General features: G+C 38.9%; 1 protein-coding gene across 1 annotated transcript in view; it reads right to left on the bottom strand.

Moving 5' to 3' along the window:
* Positions 1-26,729, bottom strand: part of gstcd (glutathione S-transferase, C-terminal domain containing) — a 59,718-nt gene that overhangs the window by 12,111 nt on the left and 20,878 nt on the right. Inside the window, exons 6-8 of the mRNA XM_037765346.1 lie at positions 7,453-7,568; positions 7,076-7,120; positions 5,932-6,060 (exon numbers count right to left, since the gene is read on the bottom strand). Of these exons, the coding sequence (XP_037621274.1) occupies positions 5,932-6,060; positions 7,076-7,120; positions 7,453-7,568 (290 nt within the window). The remainder of the gene's footprint in view (positions 1-5,931; positions 6,061-7,075; positions 7,121-7,452; positions 7,569-26,729) is intronic.

Raw genomic sequence — 26,729 nt, forward strand, 5'->3', positions numbered from 1 at the left:
AAAGCTGTTTCTCTCTGTATCTTCCTCTTGATAATCACATCACAGAAATAATGAGGCTTCATTATTCACTCTTATTCCAGTAATCACATCCCTCTCCTCTCCTATCAGACAGAACAAGTTCCTGCAACGCAGCCAACTAAAACTCTTCTTAATCAACATCTCACCCCTCTGGAGCAGTGCAATACTGTTGCAGAAAGGTGTGGTGCCAGAGTTTTTAAAAGCTTTGGCTTGCTGTGTTGGAGTTTTATATGTTCAGCTCCTGATATCAAGCTTCATAATCTAGCAATTAAAAAAAAATTTGAGTTAGTTAGTTAGTTAAAGGGACTATTTGTAACTTTCAGAAATGCTTGTTAACAGCGACACCGGTGGCTTTGAAATCAACGAAAGTCAGCGTCGAGCTCGCGCTTGCTCGCTCTAAATAGACATGGACGAGCATCGCTCAAAACAGTGAGGCGACACACGTCAGCTAAAAGCACAATATCACTCTATATTTCAGCTGCTTGGCAGTAATGTTAGCTGACCAGACGAAGGTCTCTCCATGAATCACTGCTGATCCTAGTGTTGGCTTTTCCTGCCTCAGCGCAGGCTCAGGCAGCGGGGTTACTCAACGAGTTACGTTATCACCTCCCGACCGCAGCCGGCAGCCGCAGGGAGACACCGGCACCCGGTCGGTAACGAGACGACAACATAACACGTGGAGGAGCCCCGTCACTTCACAAGACACGGAAAACCTCTGTTGGTCTGGAGGAGCTGCAGCATTTATTTCAGCACAAACGTCCCATGTACATTCACTAGATATTCTCAGAGCTAAACTAACTCTTCTGCAGTGTGGAGTGAGCGCGCGTTCACGTCTAGTAGAGGTGGAGCGAGTACACGAGAACGCGCGCTCTGTCTGAGTGAAGGTAAGCAGGCAGCGGAGACGAGGCTCCGGCCACACGCGAGCGCACATATGCGAACGCGCATGTGTGGCGACCCGCTACATTTATACGCTTAAAAAGTTACGAACAGTCCCTTTAAAAAAAAAAAAAAAAAAGGTCCATCATCAATAAGAACTGTATATCAACAGAACTTCAACAATTTGTGATTCTCTGGTATGTTCACTTTGTTTTTGTGTTGTTTTCCTCTCAAAAGGTGGATGATGCGATGTTGCATTTGACTGGAAATAAACAGACTCAGTCTTTAAGTCTTCAAAAAAGAACCAAGAAAAATACACTTAGAACCCTTAAATTATATCATTACCTCATGTGACAGCATTCAACATTTGGAATATGATGCCAGACTCTGGTGCCAGAGTTAATGGGGTTTATATATTCCTTGCTTGGCTGAATGCAGCGTTCCACCTCTCCCTAACACCAGCGAGCGAGCAAACTCTGGCGGATGTTTAATCAAAGTTTATTAATATTGAAAATGTCGTCTGTCCAAATTGCACTAGCTTTAAACACTGCACGTCCTTGGGTCCCCAGCAATACACCCGGCAAGTGAGAGGTAGCTCGGATGAACGGTTCTTGAGATATGCGAAGGACACACACACATACTGTACACACATACAGACAGACAGACAGACAGAGATTCCTTGCTTTATAGTTAACTTAGATACATAAGGCTTAAAATAATAACAGCAAGAACATTTTTCTTCACACAAACATAAAAAAGTCCACTGAAAGAATCAATGGCTAACAATCAGACCCTCAAGCAGAACCAATGAAGGACCTGGATGCAGTAAAATCTAAATCAACTTCAAGCTCCACAACTTTTCCTGCCTCTGAGGTGTGTTGGCTCAATGTTATCTGACAGGAGACAGAATAAAAAAACAAATACACTGTATGTAGAGGATACCAGTCCAACACCTGGGATATGCAACTGCAGACAGCAAGAGCAGACTAAGAATAGGGACACTTCAACTTAATTAGCCTGATTAAATGAGCGTGACTAAAAATGGGACCATGTATAATACATAACAGGATTAAAACCAGTGGTAGACTGGCTCCTTCAAGTAGAAATATCTGCCATGCAGGAGGAAGCTTAGCCAAAGCAACAGCTGAGGCTGCACAGAAGTTGAGCTACGAATCTCAAGCAGTGTAGAAAGGCACCTGTTTCATACATAAATCTTAACGCTCATTTAAAACCCATGTGTGTGTGCGTAAACTCTCTGAATAGGCTACAAAAAAACACCCACATATTGCAGAGAAGAATAATCTGTGCTGTTTGCTTCTTGCCAAGTGGAACGGGTCTCGGCGGAGTGACGATGCTGGAACAATAGCTTCTAATTACAGCAGGTACATACATATATATTCCGATTTGTCCCAGAGAGAGTTAAAGCGAGGCTATACTAGAACAGCTGGCTTTTCTGAAACTGGGCTACGAGACACGGCAGGAAGACGGATCTGCTCAACATGTTTGGGGGAAGACACTGACCTGAGACACATAAATAACAACAACGATCAAGAGTGATGACGACGAAGATGCTATGGGAGAGCAAAATGTTGCCTTCGGGAAAACAGGAATTAAGAGACTCATCACATTTTGTTTTAATCCCAAAGACCTGTTTTTGTGTGACACAGCCAGATTCAAACAACCACAGTTAAGGACCTATTTGCTCTAAATTGAGTGTAATTATCAGTTCGAGAAGTCAAGAGCTCTATAGATGAAGGTGGGTGTTTCGACTTGCAGCTGCTACCCAATGCTGAATTTTTGATTGTTTCTGCCCCATTAAGCACAGAGTTTGAAAGCTAGTAAAATATTTATTCTGTTGTTGCAGGTAGCTGTGCAGAATTAAACACATTTACTAAGCCGGATCTTTAAGCTTCGACAACACAAACAGGCAGAACTGTAGTCTTGGCAGATGTGTTGGTGTAGAAAATGTGTGATGAATTAAGAAGTGAAAAGCTGACAAGTTAACTGCATAAAACGTGAAAAGGCTGGCAACCATTTTTTACTTTTATTACCAACACTTTCTTTCCAAAGAGGACTCCTTTAATAAGAGTATAACTCTTACAATCTTGGCAAAATATTTTTGAAAGCAAACCAAAAGGATGGTAGATTTACACGAACAAACAAAGCCAAGCCTCGGTGAGGAGATCCTTTAACCGTGACATTACCTTTGTCCTTCATTTTCTGGGTAAAGCTACCTTTTGGCTTTCCAATAATCAGAGACACACACTGCTCGACTGAAGTGCAGAGCACTAAAAGGGTTCTGATTAAAAGCTCCACTTCAGGAAATGAAAAGCCAACTTAGCTGCACTGACAAAACTAATGGCACGTTGGCATTTTCAGTTACTGGAAAAAGATGAGTGAATGTCTCTCCGTGTGATGTGTGCCTGAGCTTCTCCAAAATATATAAATATTACAAGACTAAAAATACAACGTTCAGACACCTCGCAGTGAAGTTGTGATGGTGGCAGAGTGGAAAGTAATGCATTGTTTATGCGGCGTTAATCAAATAGCAATAATACATCTAAAACTGATCTACCACAAATTCAAACATCTCTTCAGTCTGATTCAAACATCTTACAAGACGGGCTTTCACATAATAAATCAAATCGCAGGAGGCGCAATATTTGTTAAAGGCAAAATATGTGTCAAAATACCATTTTAAATTAAATATTGTGGTGCTGCAGAGAGGTCCCGGCCTACACGTCATATTCTACAGACTTAAGAAAACATCTTTGTTTGGGTACAGATCCCCTCAAAACTCACACCATAATCATTTTAATGTTTTTCACTGGAAATGAGAATAATGATGTAAAATGATCATTCCCTCTACTATCCCAAATCATATCGCAATTGCAATATCAGTCAAAATAATAGCAATTAGATATTTTTTTCACAATCATTAAGCCCCTTATAATGATCTTTGGTACCAGACAGAAACTCATGATGGCCCTAAAGTTAATAATATCAAATATCTTGGTGTGTGGCTTGATTCCAAACTCTCATTTAAATCCCACATTGATTATGTCTTACGTAAAGTCTTACAAAACCTTGGAATTAATGTTTTACATTGATCTCGAAAATTGCTTTAGACGGAGTGTTCGGAAGAAACTTGCCTCTCAACTAATACTTTAGATTCTTGACTGTCGTCATAGACTGTTGTCTATGGTAAATGGTAAATGGACTTGCATTTCTATAGCGCCTTTCTAGTCTTCCGTCTTTACACTCTCAAAACACTTTTGAATTAGACCTTGTTCCACTTAACACAGCGTATAATAGACTCTGAAGATTTGTCCTTGGATGTCCCTTTCACACATCACTGTACGGTGTACGATCCACTTAAATGGTCATCTCTAAATGTAAGAAGACACATTCACAGGCTTCAACGTGTATTTATTTCAAACCTATTTACAATGGTATGTTGTACCTTTTACTTTCAATGATCATGTCAGCTCAGCTCTATTCTCTGTCTCTCATGCTAAGATAACTATTGACAAAAGAGCTTTTATGTTCATAGCAGCAGATTGGAATAATTCACCTGTTGATATTATATCCATTCCTTGGTATGTTTAATCATGCCCTGTCTTCTGACTTTGAGATGGACTGCTTGTTATCAATGAAGCTGTCACCGTTTATACCTTATGTTTAGGGCTGCAACTAACGATTATTTTCATTGTTGATTAATCTGTTGATTATTTTCTCGACTAATCGATTAGTTGTTTGGTCTATGAAATGTCAGAAAATGGTGAAAAATGTTGATCAGTATTTCCCAAAGCCCAAGATTCAGTTTATTCAATTTATTCTTTTTCAAAAATAACAGATTACTGATTACCGATTAATCAATTATCAAAATAGGTGTCGATTAAATAATAGTTGACAACTAATCGATTAATTGTTGCAGCTCTACTAATGTTTATACCTGATTATATTTGGTGGACTACTGGTCACCTTGTGGTTGTAATGTTTTAAATGTTTTCATTAATTCATGTATGTGGTTTGTCTTTGTTTTTTGTTTGTCTGTACGTTGCCATATAGATAATTGTATTTCTATTTTTCATTTATTCTGTCACTACTATGTTGTTATGTAGTGATTGTGATATATGTTATACGAAAACGAGATGGTACATCTCTAAGGGTTTTATCCTAATAAATACATTTGAACACAAAGGTGTTAACTTCTCAATTTCAATGCATCATCAGAAATGGGAAGCACTGGGTTATTGGCTTCATTACCATTTTTAACATTTAACAGAAAAGGTAATGTTGCACGTCATAAAAGCCAAATGATGGCAACTGTTTTTATTCGAACATCATGCTGATTTCTTAGATAAATTATAGCAATGTGGAACTGGATGATTACTCTGTTGATAAGGCTGGTACACAATTTTAATGCAGTAAAATAAATCAATGTCACAGGATTGTTGGTGTAAACACATCGTCTTTGTAGCTCAATAAGATGATCATTATGACAGTGGGACTACAGTAGCTTGCTTCCTCCTAAGCTTTAGAGTTTTCACACCAAATGTCACTGCTAATTACATTTTCTCTCTGCTATTGTGTAAGTGTGGAAAGCAATTACATTTGAATAAAATAAATATGTGGAAATTAAAAATTGGATTGTGATTAGTTTAACAATGCAAATTACAACAAAACAAAGGAAATTAAACCAGTGCTACTTTGGCTGCTAGTTTATAATAATTACAATAGCTTAAATATATAGTGCAGTGCAGATGATAATGTGACTACTCATTTTATTGACACTTATGGGTATCATTTAATTTTAGTGATTTGTACCATCACAAACTTTTTTTTAAATGGCATTTGCTTGCAATTTTTTTTAGTTTCCATTATTCCCAAATTAGCAAAATCTTAGTGGTAGTTAAGTCATTTGAAGTGATTACAGTATATATTGTCTACAGAATCTATGGATCATCATACGAATGGAGACAAAATACAAGCAAAGGTACATGTTTGTTGTGTAGTGTTAGTTGCTACACTCACCCCAATTTGAAAGGGTCCGGTGAAGTAGTCCAAATTAGCCTGAATGAAGCCGATGTTTTTCAGACCGAGCTCAGCACCGCGACTCTGGGCCCTGACCAACGACTCCTCTTTGTTCTCTATGAGGATGATCTTGAATAAAGACAGAAAAAACACAGCTGCATATGATTGCTACTTTTTCAGATGGCCTGGAATGAGTAATAATCAAGTTTAAATGCATATAGCATCATTAAGCAATGTTCAAACAACACTGAGATATACGCAGGAAAAAACAAACAAATATAAGACGTCCAAATTAACAACAAATGCACACGGGAGAAGTTTGCCTTCAGGGCTTTCTGCCAGAAATCTCCTTAGTTTTAGGCAACAAACCTACTTGGTTAAGGTTTAGGAAAAGATCATGGTTTGGGTTAAAATAAACCCTTTCTGACAGAAAGCCCTCAAGCAAACTTCTCCCGTGTGCACAATAAACACAGAGTAATTTAAACGACAGAAACATGAGATTACAGGAGGCCTTTTCTTAGATTAAAAAAAATAAAATAATAATAGGATAAAACATAATATGACCAGTTCTTCAGCAACTCACATCATGTTTTCAAAAATAATACAGCAGTATTATAGTGATGCATTTAATGATAAATAATAATCACTTCATCATTATTAATAGATATAGGGCTGCAACTAACGATCTGTAATTGTTTGGTCTATAAAATGCCAGAACATGGTGAAAAATTTTGATCAGTATTTCCCAAAGCCCAAGATGACGTCCTCAAATATCTTGTTTTGTCCGCAACTCAAAGATATTCAGTTTACTGTCATAGAGGAGTAAAGGAAACAGAAAATATTCACATTTAAGAAGCTGGAATCAGAGGATTTTGACTTTTTTTCTTAAAAATTACTCTAATTAATTAATCCACTACGGAATAGTTGGTAATTAATTTAATAGTCAACAACTAATTGATTAATCGTTGCGGCTCTAAATAGATTTATTGGTTTATCTACCAATGTCTTTGTTTATTAAATGTAAAAAAAATAATGACAAAAGCCTGTTAAAAGTCACCAAAGTCAAGTCTTCAAAACGTTCACGTTGTCTGAGCAACAACATTCAGTGATAGGACACACACACATCTGTACAAATACACGTTACCTGGCAATCTGGAAGTGTGTGAGCCAAAACAATCCCTACATGGCCCTGGGAGACAGCAACAAAGAGAGAGAAAAATCAGTAAAAAAACAACAGCACGCATCAAAGGGGGCATCAATGGAGTTATGATTAGTGCTGCCCTTTCCAACCGAGTATTGACCCTTCCGCCATGCAGCGTTACCGCTCTGAGCATTTTCATGAGTGTAATTACCATTCTGTCTGTGTACACCGGCCAACAACAAAAGTCATTTTAAAGAGGCAAGAAAAACATGAGGGAATATGAGAAGCTGGCTGCTAATGGAGCGGCAGTCTAACGGAGCCATCAGGTGCAGTGATAAATATACATGCATAGCTGGACTGATGGATGAATAAACACGTACCGTTCCACTGCAGAAATCCACAACGGTGTATCCCGGCTTGGCTAGCTCTGTAACCATGGCAACCAAGTTATTCAGCTGTTGCCTCTTCCTGACTGCACGGATATTTGACATTTTCCCTGCAAAAGAGAACAAAGCGACGGGTTATTCAAGGTAATTAATCTGAAAAGTCAATTAAGAGAAAAAAAAAAAAAAAAACTGTGCCAGAGAAGAAAGCTATCAAACATAAATGGGATTTTGTTATGATTATAAAAATCTATTTTTGTAGCTTGGTTGCTTCCAGTCAATGAACAACAAAAAGACATCAGAATACTTGTTAAGAAAAATAAAATCACACTACACATTTGTCATTACTCTAATGTCTTCTTTTCCTTTGCTGTCAGCGAGCAAACAGTCCCCTCCCCGCAGCTACTCAAATTTTGATTTACAACCAGCCATTTCAGGTAATGGTTATAGCAGACAGATGAAAAGGCTCTACTCTCTCTTCAGCATGTTTCCAGCCAATTGCCAACTAGGGAGAGCAAACAATCTTTCAACATAATCAAAAGCAAGCTTCAGAGCCAGAAAGTGTCCTCCTTGTTTGTGGCAGAACTTTCCGCTGATGTGCGAGCAGCAGTATGTACCCCATTAAGTCAAAGCACATTTCAGCCTCCTGCATCTTCATCACCCGTCTGCTAGCACGCCACATCGGCAGCGAGCCGTTGACACGCTGTGCCAATGCCATCTCTGGTCCATAAATCTAGAGTGACGAGTGTTTCATTTACCCCGCGGTCACACCCTCGTATCCACACACAACTGGAATATCAGAAAAAATATTATTCCTTCATGTTAATGCTCACACTGCTACGACGACAGGGGAGGGGAGAGAGCGGAAGAGACCTTTCATTTTGCAGACAAGAAGAGGAAATTTCATAGTGTCATTATTCAGGCGCTCATGCTGGCTGTTATTGAGCTGATCCCAGTTGTAGGGAGAGCACAATAAAGGAAGTGAGGGATGAATTTAAATACAGAAAAACAGCAGGAATTTAATTGACTCTGATCTTCCTTTGGATGAGTTAATTCACACGGGTGCAGGCACTTCTATGTGTCTGCGGATGCAGAGGGGCTTAAGTATAGAGGCCTTTTGATGCATCTGAACACAATTGCAAATTGCATTACAGAGTGGGCAGAAATAGAAAGGAGAATCAAAGATGTGGCTTCGTGTAGAAAAATGGAATAACTAAACAAAGTAACAGGAGAGATTATCCATTTAGAACTCAAACCTTTGACATAGAACACTTTTTGGCCACTTGGAGGCAGCGGAAACAAGCTGTAAACACAACACTGACATATTATCTTATAAATTTGGCAAGTCCAATATTTAGTGTACTTTTAGCTCCGTTTTGGCCGCCGACAACTCCTGAGGGAAATATCCGCTAATTGCTGAATGCTCCACTATGAGCAACTGTCCATCATTTGGTGCTGAGCACGCAGCACCATTTAATTTTTTTAAGTGTTTTTGCAAACAGCTGCCTGCTGCGGCTGAAAATGATGCTATGAGAGCGGGGAGAGTCAACTAAATCAGCAAATCAGAGTCAGCTTTATTGGCTAGGTATGCGTACACATACTAGGAATTTGACCCGTTTTTTGTTGTTGCTCTCATTGTACATACACAGATATAGAAATACAGCTAAATACAAGGACAAACAAAGCTGAACAAGAGTAAACATAAAGAGTTAGCTATCATGTACATACCAGTAAGTAAAAGAAGATATATAAAAAGTATATACACCAATCAGCCATAACATTAAGACCACTGAGAGGTGAAGTGAATAACATTGATTATCTCGCTACAATGGCACCTGGCAGTGGGTGGGATATGTTAGACAGTAAGTGAACATTTTGATCTTTGAACTTTGTGTTGGAAGCAGAAAGAAATGGGCAAGCCTAAGGATGTGAGCGACTTTGACAAAGGCCAAATTGTGATGGCTAGACGACTGGGTCAGAGCATCTCCAAAACTGCAGCTCTTGTGGGATGTTCCCGGTCTGCAGTGGTCAGGGCCTACCAAAAGTGGTCCAAGGAAGGAAAACCGGTGAACCGGCGACAGGGTCAGACCCAAGGCTCATTGATGCACGTGGGGAGCGAAGGCTGGCCCGTGTTGTCCGATCCAATAGAAGAGCTACCGTAGCTCCAATTGCTGAAAAAGTTAATGCTGGTTCTGATAGAAAGGTGTCAGAACACACAGTGCATTGCAGTTTGTTGCATATGGGGCTGCGTAGCCGCAGACCGGTCAGGGTGCCCATGCTGTCCTAATGTTATGGCTGATCGGTGTATATAAATAATACAATAAGGAACAACAACATACAATGTCTATAAATCAGATTGTTTCGGTCAAGTGTAAACAATTATACAGTAGTGCAATGGCGAAGAGCGCAAATATGCTGGAATAAATATTGAATGCCTAATAAAAGAAGTTTATTTTCGGTTTAGTTCGAAGTTGTGGGCCTGATAATCAAAACAATGAGCTGAAAGACGCTATAAAGCTTCACAGAGCTGAGGGGAACTGTAGGGTCGGGTGATAATTATATGTGGACACTTCCACATACAAGTAGTCATGTGATCCATTGTTAATATAAAAATATTGATTATATCCGCTTTAAGGCCTGATGGTTTTGCCCAAAACCTAATCTAGGAAAAGCCTTAAATTTAAAGGGTTTTAAAAAATATCCTGTTTCTAAATTTGTCACTGTGAACTTTGATTTGTTGTTGATATAGTTGTGAGTGTGCATGTGCAAAACCTGTTTTATGCGTCAAAGGCAAGCGTGTGTGTGAGGCCACACAAAAGGTGGCTTATGAGTTTACAAGAGGTTACACAAGTGCATCAGGCAAATCCCCTGGTAAGTTGGTAATATGTGCTGAGGGCAGAAAAACAACAGACTGAGGTCAGTTACACAAGTCAGAACAAAACAAAACTGAAGTGCCAAAGGTGTATACAGTATTCTTAGTTTTAAAAAGTGTATCCATTGATTTTATAGTCTGTGTGTGATTGACTGCATTTCTGCTCAAACAAGACTTTGTTTTGATGAAAGGTCACCACACAACTGAAGGTCAAACCCATCAGCTACGTAGGGCCGAGTGGGCGGCAGCAGAAGAGCTAACTACATGCCAGTCGACCTCTCCCTTTGTTTTCAATTTCATTTTTTTGATGTGGTTTCAGGGAAAATAATAAAACTGAGAGAGCTCTTAAAAGTTTGTGCCCTGGACTGCCGTAATTGCGTCGAATTCACTCAATTTCAGATGAACATCATAAAGTATGCGTCAAACAGAGTAGAGGTCAAAAAGCCACAAGATGTAAAAAGAAAAACAAGAGTGGGAACACACTGTAGAGAATACTGAACGGCTCCAAATAGGCTTAATGACACAACTAACAGGAAGCTTGTTTCATAATGTCTTAAAACGTTCTTGAATTTCAAATGGTCAACCAATAAAACAAAGTGGATTTCCCTGCAATATAATTCACTTAAAATTTTATAGCAGACACCTAAGGGAAAAGAGACATAAAATGAGCCATTTATTCTCTTTATTTTCCTTTAATTTTAAGAAAAGCAGCGGAATAGGTAGGAAAGGGGAGGGAAATCAATATCTTAATTAAAGATACAAATGGTTATGGGTTTAACTTTTATAGCTTAAACTGATGACATCAATCCCCCTAGAGAATTTCTCTTCCAACCTGCAACCTCATCTCAGGTTTTATGTAGTCCTCTCTCTCTCTGCAGTAACACAGCTCAAAGAGTGGACACACTGAATGGCTGTTAAATATTTAACGCTTAACTAAAATGTTGATCTTCATTGGCTGTTACTTGCGCAATCGCTGAAAACAATGCTCAGTATCAGTATTAGTACCTGTAAAAAGTATCAGTATTTTACTGTATTACACCCTAACATGGAGACAAATATTGCATTCTGGAGATTCTGGGCTATTTGTGGTATCTGTGAACTTACTGTAATGTATTTAGTCCCAGACTAGATGTATCCCTTGACCCTGAGGTAATGAGCCCACAAAGTAATGCTCAAATATGGCTTCTTTGCTAAGAGGGTCACTCAGACACGACTCGCAGACAAGCACCTCCCCCCGGGTCTTCATGAGACTTAATCATCATTCGTCTCTTAGGAGGATCTCTGCTTGAATTGCAAACCAGTACTTGCTAGACAGAACGCTGATAGTGGATGATTCTGTGAAACCCTGCATTATGTTCAAAGACGAGGTTTCTGAATGTTCAATGTCAGCATTTTTCATCTGATTATGGCTAACACCCAGTGGGCTACCTCCGTTTCTTGGCTTCTGAGAAGTGAAGTCAATGCTGAAGTGCCTTAAACTTGCATTCTTTCTAACAGCCAGCAGGGGGCGACTCCTCTGGTTGCAAAAAGAAGTCTGATTGTATAGAAGTCTATGAGAAAATGACCCTACTTCTCACTTGATTTATTACCTCAGTAAACATTGTAAACATGAGTTTATGGTCTCAATCTCTAGTTTCAAGTCTTCTTCAATACAGCATGATGTTCATTTAGTAAATTATGGTCCCATTTAGAGTCAAATAGACCATAAAGCAGGGTATGCTTCAGGGCGTGGCTACCTTGTGATTGACAGGTCGCTACCACGGCGTTGTCCGGTCTAGGAGTTGTCCGTGTTTTCGTCTTACAACTTTAAGCCTTTCACAGTGTGTTTTCAGTTCATTAAAGTTAATTATAACCTTTATGGTCACCTGAAAACATCTTATTCAGAGTTCGGTTGTACTTAGCTCCACCCTCTCGTGTCACTTCTGGTTGCAAAAAACTGACATGGCGACGGCCAAAAACCAACCTTTTATTGAACAAGTGTTGCAACTGTCGTAAATTCCATCGCTGCCGGTATGGATAGTTTTGATGCGAAATATTCCTAGGCGAGTATTTCGCATTTTCATGTAATTTATTCGTCATGCTCTCGGTATGTAAAGGCATTTGGGCAGCTAAAACGCACAAAGATGTTGCTAAATGTTAACCTGACATTTAGCAGATATAATGTTCAACCTGTTCACCATCTTATTTCAGCTTGTTAGCGTGCTAACATTTGCTAATTAGCACTAAACACAAGTATTGGATACAATGAAATTTTGACCTTATGATGGCGCTAGATGAAAAGTCAGGGGATCAAAGATCTTACAAATTATCCAAAGAGGGAACATGAATGTGTGTACTAACTTTCATGGCAATTCATCCAATAGTTGCAGAGCTATTTGACTAAAAACCACACATGTGAACAGAAGAAAAGTCACAACCAACGTCTTTAGGAAGTTTTACAAAATTGTGCGTCAATCCATCCAGTAGTTGTCAAGGGAATTTAAGTAAAGCCAAAAATGTAATCCTGCTGGTGGCACTACAGGAAAAGCCATCAGAGGCTTGTGAGGAGTTTGCAAACCTTCTCTGTGACCCTCTGAAGGTAGCCCTGTCACCCTTCAAATATGAAATAAATTCAATGCAGCTGTAATGTCTCTCATCCACAGAGAGTTATCAATGTCCCAGTATTAGTCGCCAAGGCAGGGAGAGTATTTTCCAATGCAGGACATGAGGCCACTGGGCCATCTGATTGAAGGATGGTCTCCCTCTCCAATAAGCAAAATCATTACATGTCGCCAAAGCTGCCAATGATGTGACATCTACCATTCGCCTCAATGACAATAAATACAACCACAGCATGTGAATGAAGCTCAGGAGACTGAAATGTAACGGAACAGTTTTGACAAGGAAACCTCAAAAGTTTGATCCCAGCCCGAACTCGCAAGACAAAAACAATCACAGACCATGTAATTCACAAAGAGCTCCGACGGAGAGAGGCCGATCTGCACGGTGACATTTTTTCTCTCATGCATCCCAGTTCGGTCTACTGTCTTCCAGACACTTTATAAACACACACAGCAATCACAAGTGTGACAGAAACTGCCTGCAACTGTCATCTAGCCAAACCCAAATGAACCACTAGCAAGAAAAGTTGTTGACAGGTGGACATTAGCTCAACTCTCCTCCTCTGTCATTACTCACATCACACTGTACAAGACTGAGGAGGAGCGGCAATGTTTTAGCAATTAGTCAGACATTGTTTTTTTAGCATCAACGCATCTAAAAGTGCTATTTGTCATGCATAAATTATCACTAAGGGGGTGACACCTGAAACAACAAGTCTGAGACCATGTTACAAGAAATGACAGACTATAAAACGCTGGATTCAAAGACTCTTTTCGAACTGAACCTTGGCATCATGGAATATAATTGTTTGTATCAGACAAGTAATTATCGTAGGACACACTGGCAAAGAAAATACAATCTTTGGCCAACTGTTAATGAATAGTAAAATTATATTTTCTTACAACAAGCAAAACCAATAAATCCACCAACTTTAAGAGATTATTTTACTTGTTTCGCATCCATACTTCAATGCAAATTTCAACATTTTCCAGAATAGTTTTCTTGTTTTGTTTGAAGATGCTCATTTCTGAATAAAATCCTGAAACATGGGAAACTTCACTGCGAACAAGTGGGATCATCTCATCCAACTGATCCCAGTTTTAAGGGGTGAAAAGCCAAAAGTGAACATATTATTTGTGTTTATATTATGTTATACAATATTTTTTTGCAGTGTACATAGATACACACCATAGACTGTATATAAAGATGGACGACAAAGCATCTCGAGATAACTTCTATTATGATTTGACGCTATATAAAAATAAATTGAATTGAATTGAAATAACAGCTACCTAAAAGTGAAGCCAAAACATCTGGATCGCCCCCTGGTGGCTGGCTGCAATATAGGTCATAAAGCCCGCCCCCTCCATGTTAGTGGATGGGAGGTGGCCAAACTAAAAAGTCAAAGTACACGTCAAACTTTTCCCAAAGATTGTTTCTGTTATTTTAGGGACACACGCTCAAGCACGGACTGTATGTTTTTGTCAGCATATCAATTTTCATGAAATATAATTACAATACTCTGTGGATTTTTAGATTTGCCTGCAGCAGAAAGACATTTAATTTCATCGTACATATTGGCCAGCCAGTTAAAAATGTAATTATTTCCTCGTTCCAGCTTCCGTTTCCTTAACCTCCTCTGCTGACACGTTAAGTTGGTTGGAATCTCTGGGGCTCAGGTGTTTTCTCCTGAAAGACGTTTGTATTTAACCTCCTTCCATAGGCTGATGTGAGCCGAAGGCAGAATATTCTGATGTTGGCGGTGTTTGTGGACAGCAGCACAGGCATCATCCCATCCGGATAACTACTGGCACAAAGCCAGAGATGACAGAACCAGTAAGAGTCTTGGTATCGGAGAGATGAGTTTTCTGTTTTTCCAGCAGTTTGACTCTGCCTTGACATCTCCCAAAGCTCAGTAAGGAGAAAACATGCTTTGGCTGCGTCATCAGGGGAGACTGAGGATCCATTAGCCCGTGTGTCCTCTGCTGCTAAAAGGTGCTGCAGCTGGCAGCGAGCCCTGAGCTCTTCCCTTTTTCCCCTGATGCTGCAGAACTGCCCAAAGCCTTATCAAGCAGGTCCATCACACAGATTAGAATGTAAACACATTGCTGTTGCACAGGGGGCCTCTGTTTGGGCTCTGCAGGATGCGACAGCTAACATCGCTCAGAGGATATGCTGGTTTAAAAAGCAAACATAAGGAGTGCTGGTCTAAGATTCCACTTTAGATTATGGTTTTAAATTCATGACTTCAATATATTTGCGGTTGAATCACTTGGATCTCATGTTTGTTCTGAAAAATTATTGTAAACTCTAGTTAATGCCATACGGGTCAAACTATGGGAAAACATTCTTTTCTGGGAATTACATTTGAAAGAGTGGGCGTTGAATTATATTTGAGGACAAACTTAAGTACCAAAGTACCAGCTCTTGTGTTACAGAGTGAGCATGTTAAAAAAAAGTGCTGTATAATGTTAGAGAGCAGAAAGTTTCCATATCTCCATATCTAAACTGTGTACACCAGTGTTACGCAGCCCCAAAGGTGTCCAGCAATCTCTTGGCTCATGTTACGCGTTTTGCTGTCAAAGAGGAAATACATTCCTTACGGGGGGAAAGCGTCTCCAGACGTGTTTACCACAGAAATGTCCCAGACAGAGTCATCTGTCGACCACCAAGACGTATGGTGTCAAAGGGTGTCATGTTAGAAGACGGCGAGCCTGAAAGGACAGTCTTAAAACAACTTATGTTGCAGAGAAACTGGGTCAAACGTGGACTGTTTCCAAGAATGTGTGAGTTTATGACTAAAAAGCACTACGAAAGATTGAATAATGACATTTTTATTTATTTTATATTAAATAGGGTTTGTCCATCTACTTCAGTGTAATTCAGTGTTTCTCATTTTCAAAATGTATTTATCCATAACAGGTGTTGCAAAATGGTCATCTTATATGCCAATATGGAATACTGCTTTGAGTTTTCCATAAAATATATAAGTAGAAATAGGAGTAGTATAGTTCACATAGGATAATAATATTGACTGTCAACAGCTATCTAGTACTTGATAATACATATGTGTAGTTCGTAAAAAATATAAGACTTTTTTTTTTTTTTTTTTAAAGTTATTTTTTTGGGGGCATTTTCCATTTTTATTGACAGGACAGTGGATAGAGTCTTGAAAGGGGGGAGAGAGAGAGTGGATGCGGAAAGGGCCACAGGCCGGATTCGAACCCGGGCCGCCGCGGTCAGGACCAAGCCTTAATACATGGACGCCCGCTCTACCAACTGAGCTAACCCAGGCGCCCCAAAAATAAGACTCTTGATGTGGTGATGTGTATGCTCTTCCAGGTGGAGTAAACTCATGATTTTTTAATGAGCTCATATGTTTTTACACCTTACAGCCAATTTAAAGAAAATAAAAAGTGCAGGTCAATAAATCAAGAAGAAACTTTGCAGAGGGTCACTACAGGGAAAGGAGACGTGTACACGTATTGCATCTTAAGTAAGCATGATTTCTTTAAAGAGTAAACCTTTGCATTCAGTTTCATACATGTTAGTGTATGTACATCGGATGACGCAGCATGTGCACATCATGTTGGGTCGTGCACGATCAGGCCGTAACCAAGCACTCGGGATATGTTTGCTCGTAGAAGCACTGGGGCATGCTACATGTATACGTGTTTGGTGAGGTGAAGTGGAAACAGGAAGGTGTGGTGCTGGATCATTATCTTCTCAGCCTGACTTCTGCAGCTCTTCTGATTATATCATGTTTGAATGCCTGGATCCTGCTCAAGGAGTCATGAATGTACCAGTGTGTGAATTCGCAAAAGGATCAGGTTGGCTGTCTTAGTCCTTCCGACGAACAATAACAATGTTTTCTCATCTTGGCAGCTGCTCAAGAACAATGCGGTGTGTCATAAAAACAAGTGCAAAGGTGGTGCGGGAGCTCTTAGCAGGACTGGAGGGGTAAAGCAAACGGCCTTTAAAAGTGAACCTGTTAACACCTAACTCCTGCAACAGCACAGACCTTTTATAAGGGCTGAATTAAAAAGATTGATTAAGTAATGTGAATTTGCCATCCACCAAATTAAAGGCTGGCTAATGCATCCGTAACTCCTGTTAAACTGCCTGGTGTGAGAGAGCATGCTGTAATTCCTTTCTTTGGCTGGAAGAGTGTAACCTGCTGTTCTCCTAAGAGCTGTGAAAGGCACACACAGGTTCTGCAGGAGTAAACTGAGCAACCAAAATAAAGAGTGAAAGAGTGCTCCTACCACCTAATAAACAACCTGCCTGGAGCAGAGTAACAAAGGTAAGATGGATTACCAACATTCTGATAAATGCGGATGCGGGGAAAGCTAAAGGCTTAACAAAATGGCACATATTATGGCACTGGCTTAGAAAAACAGGGAAAAACCTCCCCTCTTGAAATCCTTTCCCTTTAACAATTCTCTTAAGTTTCCTTAAATTTAAAGGTCTTATTGGTAAACATTTTTATGTAGACGAATATTTTTTTTTAAATATTACATCCACAGAGCTTTTAAAAAGGTGCAAAAAGTTATTATGATTGTGACTTAATCATTTTAAAAATGTTGGTCCAAAATGAATGTTTTGTTTATCTCTGTGAAAGATATCTGACGTTTGGTTCCCACTTACCAACGATGTTGGTATCATATTGAAACATATTCTTTGAATAGCATCAAAATAACACAAAATTGGCCAATGAGACATGGCTAAATGTTTAATGTTTTCCATCATTTCATTGTAGTTTGATGATGTGTGCACTTGCTACTCATGCAGATGTGAAAGGATGCACAAAAAGAGACATTTTTTTAAATATAAGCCAACAAATAAAATTCCATCACATGACATTATCTCTTCAATGTTGGATTTGTGTTGCATGACATTCATTTCTGTAGAAGGACCCAAAGTGATTTATCACAGTTCCATAGACTTAAAGGCACCTTCAACATGTTTTTTATGTGACAAGATTCTGGCATCCTTTCATGAATGGCCACAATATCTAGCTGGCAGAGCATTAGTTCTACCTTGGCATTGACTACTGCAGGCATCCTGCAATGTCTTCGCCATAATTTAAAATTTGAAATGGCTTGTTGGCACTTAAGGTTCAGTGTGTAACATTTCGGGGGATCCTCGAGCAGAAATGGAATGTTGGAATGTTTTTATTAGTGTATAATCACTTGAAACTAAGAATTGTTGTGTTTTCGTTAGCTTAGAATGAGCCCTTCATATCTAGATAGGAAGCGGGTCCTCTTCCACCATGTTGCTCCGCCTTGTTTCTACAGTAGCCCAGAATGGACAAACCAAACACTGGCTCTAGTGAGAGCCTTTCACGTTTTTAAGTTACCTGAAGGCCACCGTAGTTCTCCGACACGCTTGTGAAACTGTGGTAACGTGAGCCGTAGAGTGGAAAACCGTGGTACCGCCAGCCACTGTCTGACTTCCGTTGCTCCTAGAGTTGTGTTATTATGGTAAGGATGGCCTCTGAGCGAGGCAAACGGCGTTACCACGGTTTTGCATGCGGCGGCTCACGTAACCACAGTCTTGGAAAGGGAGGGGTGAGCGGAGGGGTACTCAGTTGGTTGCAATCTGCAACCTACACACTGTACCTTTAAAAGCGTGTGCACTGGTGCAGAAAAGTTTGCATTTGATAATATGTTCTTCATTATTGGAAAACTACGCACCAAAGCAGGAAATGAACTTTGGCACATCTTTGCAGAGTGTTGACAGTAATTAATGACAGGAGAGATATCTAAACTCACAGTCCTTCTCTGGCAGTGTGAATATCCTGGGGAATGATCCTGAGAGCTGCAACACCACAAAACATAACTGCAGTTGTGCTGTGAGGTATTTAAAAAGGTTTGAGGTTTGTGCACAGCCAAACACCAAGCAGAAACTAAACAGAATCATGTTGAGTCGGCTCGTAGTAGAAAATACACAATACTGAAAGCTCCAATTGTTGACAAGTTTGTCAGGAAAAAAATGTCTGCATTCACAGCAGCAGTCGCTGAAATTTTTCCAATGTGTTTGCATAAGACTGTGATGACAAGAAAAACGAAAGGTAATGAAGACAAACACAAGAGGAAAAAGCCTCTCACTGTGCATCCTTCAACAGCTTAGGAATGTCTGTCAAAACATGACCAGACGTAGCTGTAGGCGAGAGGTCTGCATAATTATGGAACTCCCATGGTCCCTCTCACAGGTCAGAGCACATACCCAATTTGTCTGCACTGTTTTGTTGCAAAACAGGCATACAACCAAACTGAGACATCGATTTTGTTCTTCCAAATACTGCATTTTCTTTCACAAGTGTACAGAGCATCTCATCAACACACGCTTATCATTTTTACATGGAATTAATGCTGGTATGGCTAAAATGGTTTGTCAATAAATTGATTAGTCAATTGAAAGAAAATGTATTAATGTTTTGATAATCAATTCTTAAAAGCTAGTCACAATGTCTTAAATTCAAATATTTGCTACTTTTTCTAAATTTTGTGCCAGGGTAATTTAATCCATTCAGATTTTTTGATTGTTGTTAGACAAAAAAAAGGTTTTTAAAAGGATAACTTCCATACAACAGTGTATTAAGGCTATTGTAAGTAAAACAAAAAACAAAAACAAAAAATTACGGAGCCAGGGGAAGGGGGTTATATTCTGAGAAAAAACTCAGAATTTCCTTGATAAAAGTTATAACTTTACAAGAAAAAAAACTTGTATATTTTCTGAGATTAAAGTGGCAAATTTACGATAAAAAACTCACACATTTGCGAGATTATAAAGTCGTAAATGTACGAAAAAAAAAGGTTTTCCTTAGAATATTATCCCCCTCCCCCGGCTCCGTCATTTTTTTTATTTTTTTTTTTACCTACAATGGCCTTAACAGGCCATCGTGCTTTCAGCTTTGGATAGGCACAAATTGATAAATAAAATAATAATTATTTGTAGCCCTACATGATAGCAAACCTAAGCGGGTAACACTTTAATTGCAGATCCCATTGTCTCCTATAATTTCCTTGAAAGGAACTGATATTAAAACTCATAACATTTCTGCAATGAATGATGTAATTTACAGGATATAGTGTTCTATTATTCGTAAACTTATTCGAATTAATTGTTTATTTCCTCTTCTTTCAAGGAAATTTCTCTGGACATCAACAACCAGAATTAGTGTTAAATGACATAGTTCTTTCCCGGAAAAGAAACTAATGTCAAGAGATGATTAGGAGAAATTCTTAGGACATTACAGACGTGTAAGATGAAGTGTTACCCCTCAGCCAATATGTTATGTGTTGTAACATGCCAAAGTGTCTAGATGGAGACCCTCAGCCTTTTCACATTGTTTTGGTTCACTGGACTTGTCAAAACAACCGACAACAAGCACAACAGAGAGCCTCTCCAACCCCCACATTGGCACACTAGATCCTCATCAAAGAAGATTTGTTGAGAATAATATTGATATTTCTGGAATAAAAATGTTTTGACTGAAAACAAATGTTTTTAATAGGATGGCCAAAGAGAGCTTGACAATCCATCTCTGTTATCTCATTTATCAAGATAATGTTGCATGTTTTGTCCAAGATAATCACACTATGAGATTACCATATTGGCCCAAGCCCTGCAGACAGAGCCTTCCTCTCCTTTTGGCTACCATTTATTGTGTAGGCCACATATTAACCTGCAGTCTGTCTGCTGAATGCTGTTCTCTGCACTGTTTGTAGTGGACGTGGCAAAACAACATCTACACTCCTCTGCTTTAAAACTTTGGGAGTATGGAATCGATCCGTTCTGCCATAAGCCATAAGGTGCACTAAGAAAAAGTGTCAAGAAAGTGATATCCTTCCACAGTTTTTCGTTACCAGTGAAGTTGCATTTGCCATGGGCCGAGAAAAAAAATGTTGTGGTTGTTCAGAGAGACATTCACAACTCAGCTCAGGTAAGGAACCAATGACCTCAGGCTACCCGCAAGCTGACACATCGGTAAACCATGTCCACAAGGAAAACATGAGATTTTGCTCAGTGTGTGGACTTGAGGTGGATTTTACACTTTAATATATCAACCTGTGTACAAAAGTAGAGTTGTTCTACCTAAAAACAGCAAAACAAGATTGGCTATAAAAGACCTATTTGTCCAAAACGCTCACAGTACTTCCCTCACTTTACCCTGAATCCAAAAATGCACCACTGGAGCCCCAAGAAAGTCACATGCCATCCAATTCCCAACTGAGCGTGATGCCACTCAATGGTTTGTGGACTGCCGTTTTGAAGCCTTGAATTCGTCATTTTGGCCGTCGCCGTCTTGGATTTTTGCTACCAGAAGTGACACCAGAGGGTGGAGCTAAGTAAAACCGAATGCTGAACAAGAAATTTTCCGGTGACCAAAAAGGTTATAATTACCTTTCATGAACTGAAAACACACTGTGAAAGGGTTAAAGTTCTAAGACAAAAACACGGACAACTCCCAGACCGGTTAGCGCCGTGGTAGCGACCTGTCAATCACAAGGTAGCCACACCCTGAAGCATACCCTGCTTTATGGTCTATTTGACTCTAAATGGGACCATCATTTACTAAATGCTGTATTGAAGAAGACTTGAAACTAGAGATTGAGACCATAAACTCATGTTTACAATGTTTTCTGAGGTAATAAATCAAGTGAGAAGTAGGCTCATTTTCTCATAAACTTCTATACAATCTGACTAGATTTTGCAACCAGAGGAGTCGCCCCCTGCTGGCTATTAGAAAGAATGCAAGTTTTAAGGCACTTCAGCATTGGCTTCACTTTTCAGAACCAGAGGTTGCCCACTGGACAACACATTTTGGAGGTGAGACACACCATGCTAACACTATCATCTGAGAGTAATATTCTCTGTTTCTATCAGTAACAGGACAATTATAACAGAGTTAAAATGGTAAGTCAATTAATGAACTAGTCGACTGATATAAAATGTACAATTTTCTATTTTTTCTATTTAAATCATTTGATATGTAAAACATAAATGTGTTGTAAATTGGATACTGCTGAAGACATCACTTTGGGCATTTGGAACTTCTAATGGGAAGGTGTCATTAATATTTGTTATTTTATAGATTGCTAGTGAAAATGATTATTTGTTAGATGCTTCCCTGAACATTGTTGGGGTGTGGGTATCTTGGTGGGTTTGGAACAACATCTTTCGAGTAAGTATGACACGTAAACTTCCAGGTATGAACAGGTCTGGATGGGCATCAAATAAACAAATCAAATCACATTTACACAACATCAAAAAGAGACCTTTTACATCACTGACTTGACTTAAATGCAAAAAAGAACAAAAAGAAATTGTAAATTCTTGGCGCAGGATATTTTCATTGCATGACCATACTGCAAGTACAAGATTGTCATGCACAACAGAATACGCATCATTAAATCAATTTATTTTGAACAAATACAATACTGTAATAGGAAGGAGCAAATGTTCTCTTATGGTCTCCCCTTTCTCTTCGGTTTCGACTGTAAAAAATACTTAATAACAGCATGAATGGAATATATATTTCCTGAAAATAAAGTCTACGAAACTATAAAGTAATTCCAGCTGTTCTTCCTACTACGTCTCCTGAAAACCTTCCCCCACTATTGCTCTTTGCTAACTGTTTTTATTCAGTGCACTCTCCTTGCTCTCTGTACTCTGCCGGAGCTGTCAAAGTCAGGGAGTAACTGGCACAACGCTGGCATCTGTGGAGGGCCGTGTCAACGTCTCTTGGCCTGCCACCTTTGTAAAATCTTCCAGCCGGTATGGCTTTTAGCCTTAGCCTTGCAGTGTTAGCTCAAGGATAAATAAAGGCTGGCTGGACTCCAGCCAGCTGGTGTCCCTGCTCCTCCTGGTTTTCTTACAAAAACGTTGGGTTGCCAGCACCATGGCCCCTCTATTGAGAGAAATAAAAGGATTCTCCCTTCAGCTCTGTGCATTAAATTTATAGTGTCCCTGCAGAGAGAGACTCCTGGTGTTTGAAAGGAACATTTCCACAACAAATACAGATTCCAACTCATTATCGCTTTAGTGCTACCTGCGATATACACATTATTTTAGTGATAGAAAGTGTACTTTGGCTCAATGTATCTATTTCCTTATTATATCTGCAAATGTCTTGGCACTGCACAGATATTCTTATTTAGGAAAGTGGGACGAGGATCAAGGGACTGCAGATTGGCCACAAACACTACATTCATGTGCCCTTTGGATAATTAGAGCAGGATTTAGATGAATCATTATTCTGTCTTACTGAGCCACCTGCATACTAAAAAGAAAAGAAAAAAGACTTCATGCAAGCTTTTGTTACCCTCCAATTCTTGCAGGTCCCGCAAATCTTGGCAAACTCTGCCTGTTACTATGTCTCATATAAACCAAAATAGCTCAATTAATACAATATGCAATGTTGACAAAAGGATACGTTTGTGCCAGTAACTCTGGGGATATGAGCCACAACTGTTTATCTAAAAGCCATTATAGTTACCAGAATGTGAAAAGGTATGGAGGCCCCTGCACCTCAGGTGATTTATATTTATTTTTAAATGCTCTGCAGATGTAGAAACAGACAAAACACACACGCAATGACAACTCACCCCTACAGCAGTGTAAGCCAACACCATGCGGGTGTAAAAAACATGAGGGAAAACTCCTCCAACAACAAGACGCTGAACTGACAACTGAGACACACATGCCAAAATCCATACACAACCTTCTTTTGAGCCAAATTAGATGTGGGCACTGGGGGAGGTCCCTGCCACAATAGGAGCACACCTCACAGTACACACTGAAACCAAATATGACACATCATCTATTACAGTGTTCACTAGATACACAACATAATAATAAGCCTTGGGCATTTCGTTTTGCCTACGCTGACAAAATGAGGAATTCCTGTAAGATCACTTTGTTCAGAGACGGGGCGAACAAATACAAAAGTGATGCATGTAGTGGTGGGAGTGGCAAAATGCTTTAATTGTGTTGTCAGGAGTTTGTGAAAATAGGTTGAGTTCGGGGGGGGGGGGGGGGGGGGGGAGAGAAAGTGAAAAAGGTAAGAGGTTAAAATTGTAATTAGAATACAGGGCAGGTAGAGAAAAGAAAAAGATGAAGAAAACCAGACATAAGGAGAGATAAAAAAATAAAACAAACAGAATGGTGAAAAAAATGAAAGAACAAACTTAAAACACACACAACTTGTTTTTCACTCAGACCTGTTGTGTGAAGAATCTCCTGTAATTAACAAGTCTTTCATAACATGCCAAGCTACAAATGAAACTGACAGATGTGTTGAGCATCTTTCCAAATTAAATATCATGTTACGGTTTTAAACTCTTAGTTGCTAACTCGGGTTACTGAATTGGATCAAGACTGCGGTGGAACATATTATTCATCTAATCGGGATGCAACTTTCATTTATTTTCCGCTACACCCTCTGCTTTACACCTGTAACAAGTGCAGATCTGTTTACCTCCATTGGCGTCTTTCTATTGACTATGTTTGTGTTAATGCTGCCTCTAAATCAGCTGTTCCCAACCTGTGGGCCACAGAGCGCCATCCAGTGGCCTGCGGAGGTACTGTCAAATGGTTAGATTCAATTAAAAACTCATTTATTTGGGTAATTTACAAAGCTAGTTATTTTTTTATCTAAATGTGCTCAAGAATTAACATAAATCCAAAAACATCAAATTAAAATGCATTAATAACCAGTTACGTTTGACTATCACAACACATCATCCGGTAGAGACAAACGTGTTTTGCCACCGTTAGCTAGCTAACATTCCCTCAGATACAGTGACACAAAATGGATCAGTATTTGAAACAAAAACCTGCACCAGTACAAGCTCTGAAGCGTTGTGTGTAAAGAAATATGACCCTGAATACATTAAATTTGGATTCATAATGGCAGTGATGGTGAGAGAAAGCAGAATATTTATTTTGGTCAATATAACCGACAGAGACGTAACACATATTTACAGACCAGTTTATTTTTCTCCTTTTTTTGTCATGTTATGATTTTTCTTCTCATTTATTTGGGAAGGTGAAATGTTTTAACAATAAGAAGTGAGCCTTAAGTTACAAAAGGTTGTGAATTCCTGCTCTAAATACCACTTCATACTGTGTAATGCAGCTGAATGGCAGCCTGGTTTATGTTTTTGGAGTAAACATGTCAACATTTGTTACCAACAAAGATTTTTTTTAGGATGTCAGCCAAGTTCACACATTTGCTACTTTTATTAATGAGGACATTCTCGTCTAAATATTTTGTTTTCTTTTTTAGTTTAGCTTTGTGTATGTATATAAGAGTCCGACGCTTTTAGTTTTCCCAGAAATCTGAGACACTAGGGCTGTCCCGAATAACATTTTTGGGCTTCGAAGCTTGGTGGAGCAGCGCAGCAGGCTGACATGTTCTTCTATCTCTCTCCATCGCCCTGTTTCAGTGCCGCTGTCGCACTACTGTACACACACACACACACACACACACACACACACCTCTACACACAACAAACAGCGATATACGTTTGAGAATAACTAAGAATAACTAATGTTGAATATGAATATTATTGTGGGATTAATCCTTATTTCAAGGGCTATTTGGGGATTTATATTTTATCATTACATTCTTAAATAAATAAAAAATTAAGCATTAGAATACTGATTTGGAGGTCGATGACCATGGCATTCGGGTCAGCCCTATGAGCCACTATAGTAAAAAGCATGTTTTTTGCACAATTTTGTTTGTATATCTTCAATCAAAAAGCGTTCATCGTGCGCTTAAAGCATCATCACACAAAGTCATAGCATGAGAATGAATTTTAAAAAACAAAAAGTGAGTGTGGGCTAAAACCATGGCAACAGTTAATTGCTTCTTCTCATTCAACAAAAAAAGCAAATAGTGCATAATAATAAACTTGTTAAATAATCAGACACAATTTAAGACAAAATATCTATTCTATTTAACTTGGTAATGGGAATATCTATGACTGTTTGAACATCTCCATTATTTTCTATAACAGTCAGACACATATAAAGTCTGAACATTTGAGAAGATCTTTTATAGAGATAGTAAAGTGTCCGAAATATATTGCAGGAATGTGTTACAGATCAATCAGTCTAGAAAATATAGTCAGAGAGTTTCTTTTGTTCATCTTTAAATCAGTGATATTCAGTGATGGAAGAAGTACTAAGAGCTACTTTAGTAAAAGTAGCAATACCACAGCAGACTCTGTTACAAGTAAAAACATGAATTCAAAATTCTACAAGTGAAGTAAAAATGCAAAAGTATTAGCATTAAACTTTACTTAAAGTGCCAAAAGTACTCCTATGGCCCATTTCAGAATAAGATATATTATATTATTTGATTATAATTATTGATGCATTAATGTGTTCATCGTTAATGTAGCAGCAGGTAAAGGTGAAGTTAATTGTAATTACTTTTTATCTTATCTTATTTGAACCTATAATAATATATCATAATTTATTTGTTGATTATATTTTGTATTATTAATCGGAATCTGCAAGGTAACTAGTAACTAAAGTTATAAAATGTAGTGGAGTAAAAGTATAAAATAGCAGAAAATGGAAATACTCAAGTAAAGTACCTCAAAATTATACTTAACTACAGTACTTGAGTAAATGTACTTAGTTACTTTCCACCACTGATGATACTGTGTGTGTCCTGAAGGAAGAGAAAACTGCGTTTGTCATCCAGTCCACACCAAAACACTTTTGTCATATCTCTATAAAGGCAAAAGTGAAAACGTATAAGCAACTAAAAGATAACAGA

This window comes from Sebastes umbrosus, chromosome 3 (assembly GCF_015220745.1).
Source record: "Sebastes umbrosus isolate fSebUmb1 chromosome 3, fSebUmb1.pri, whole genome shotgun sequence".
NCBI classification, from domain to species: Eukaryota; Metazoa; Chordata; class Actinopteri; order Perciformes; family Sebastidae; genus Sebastes; species Sebastes umbrosus.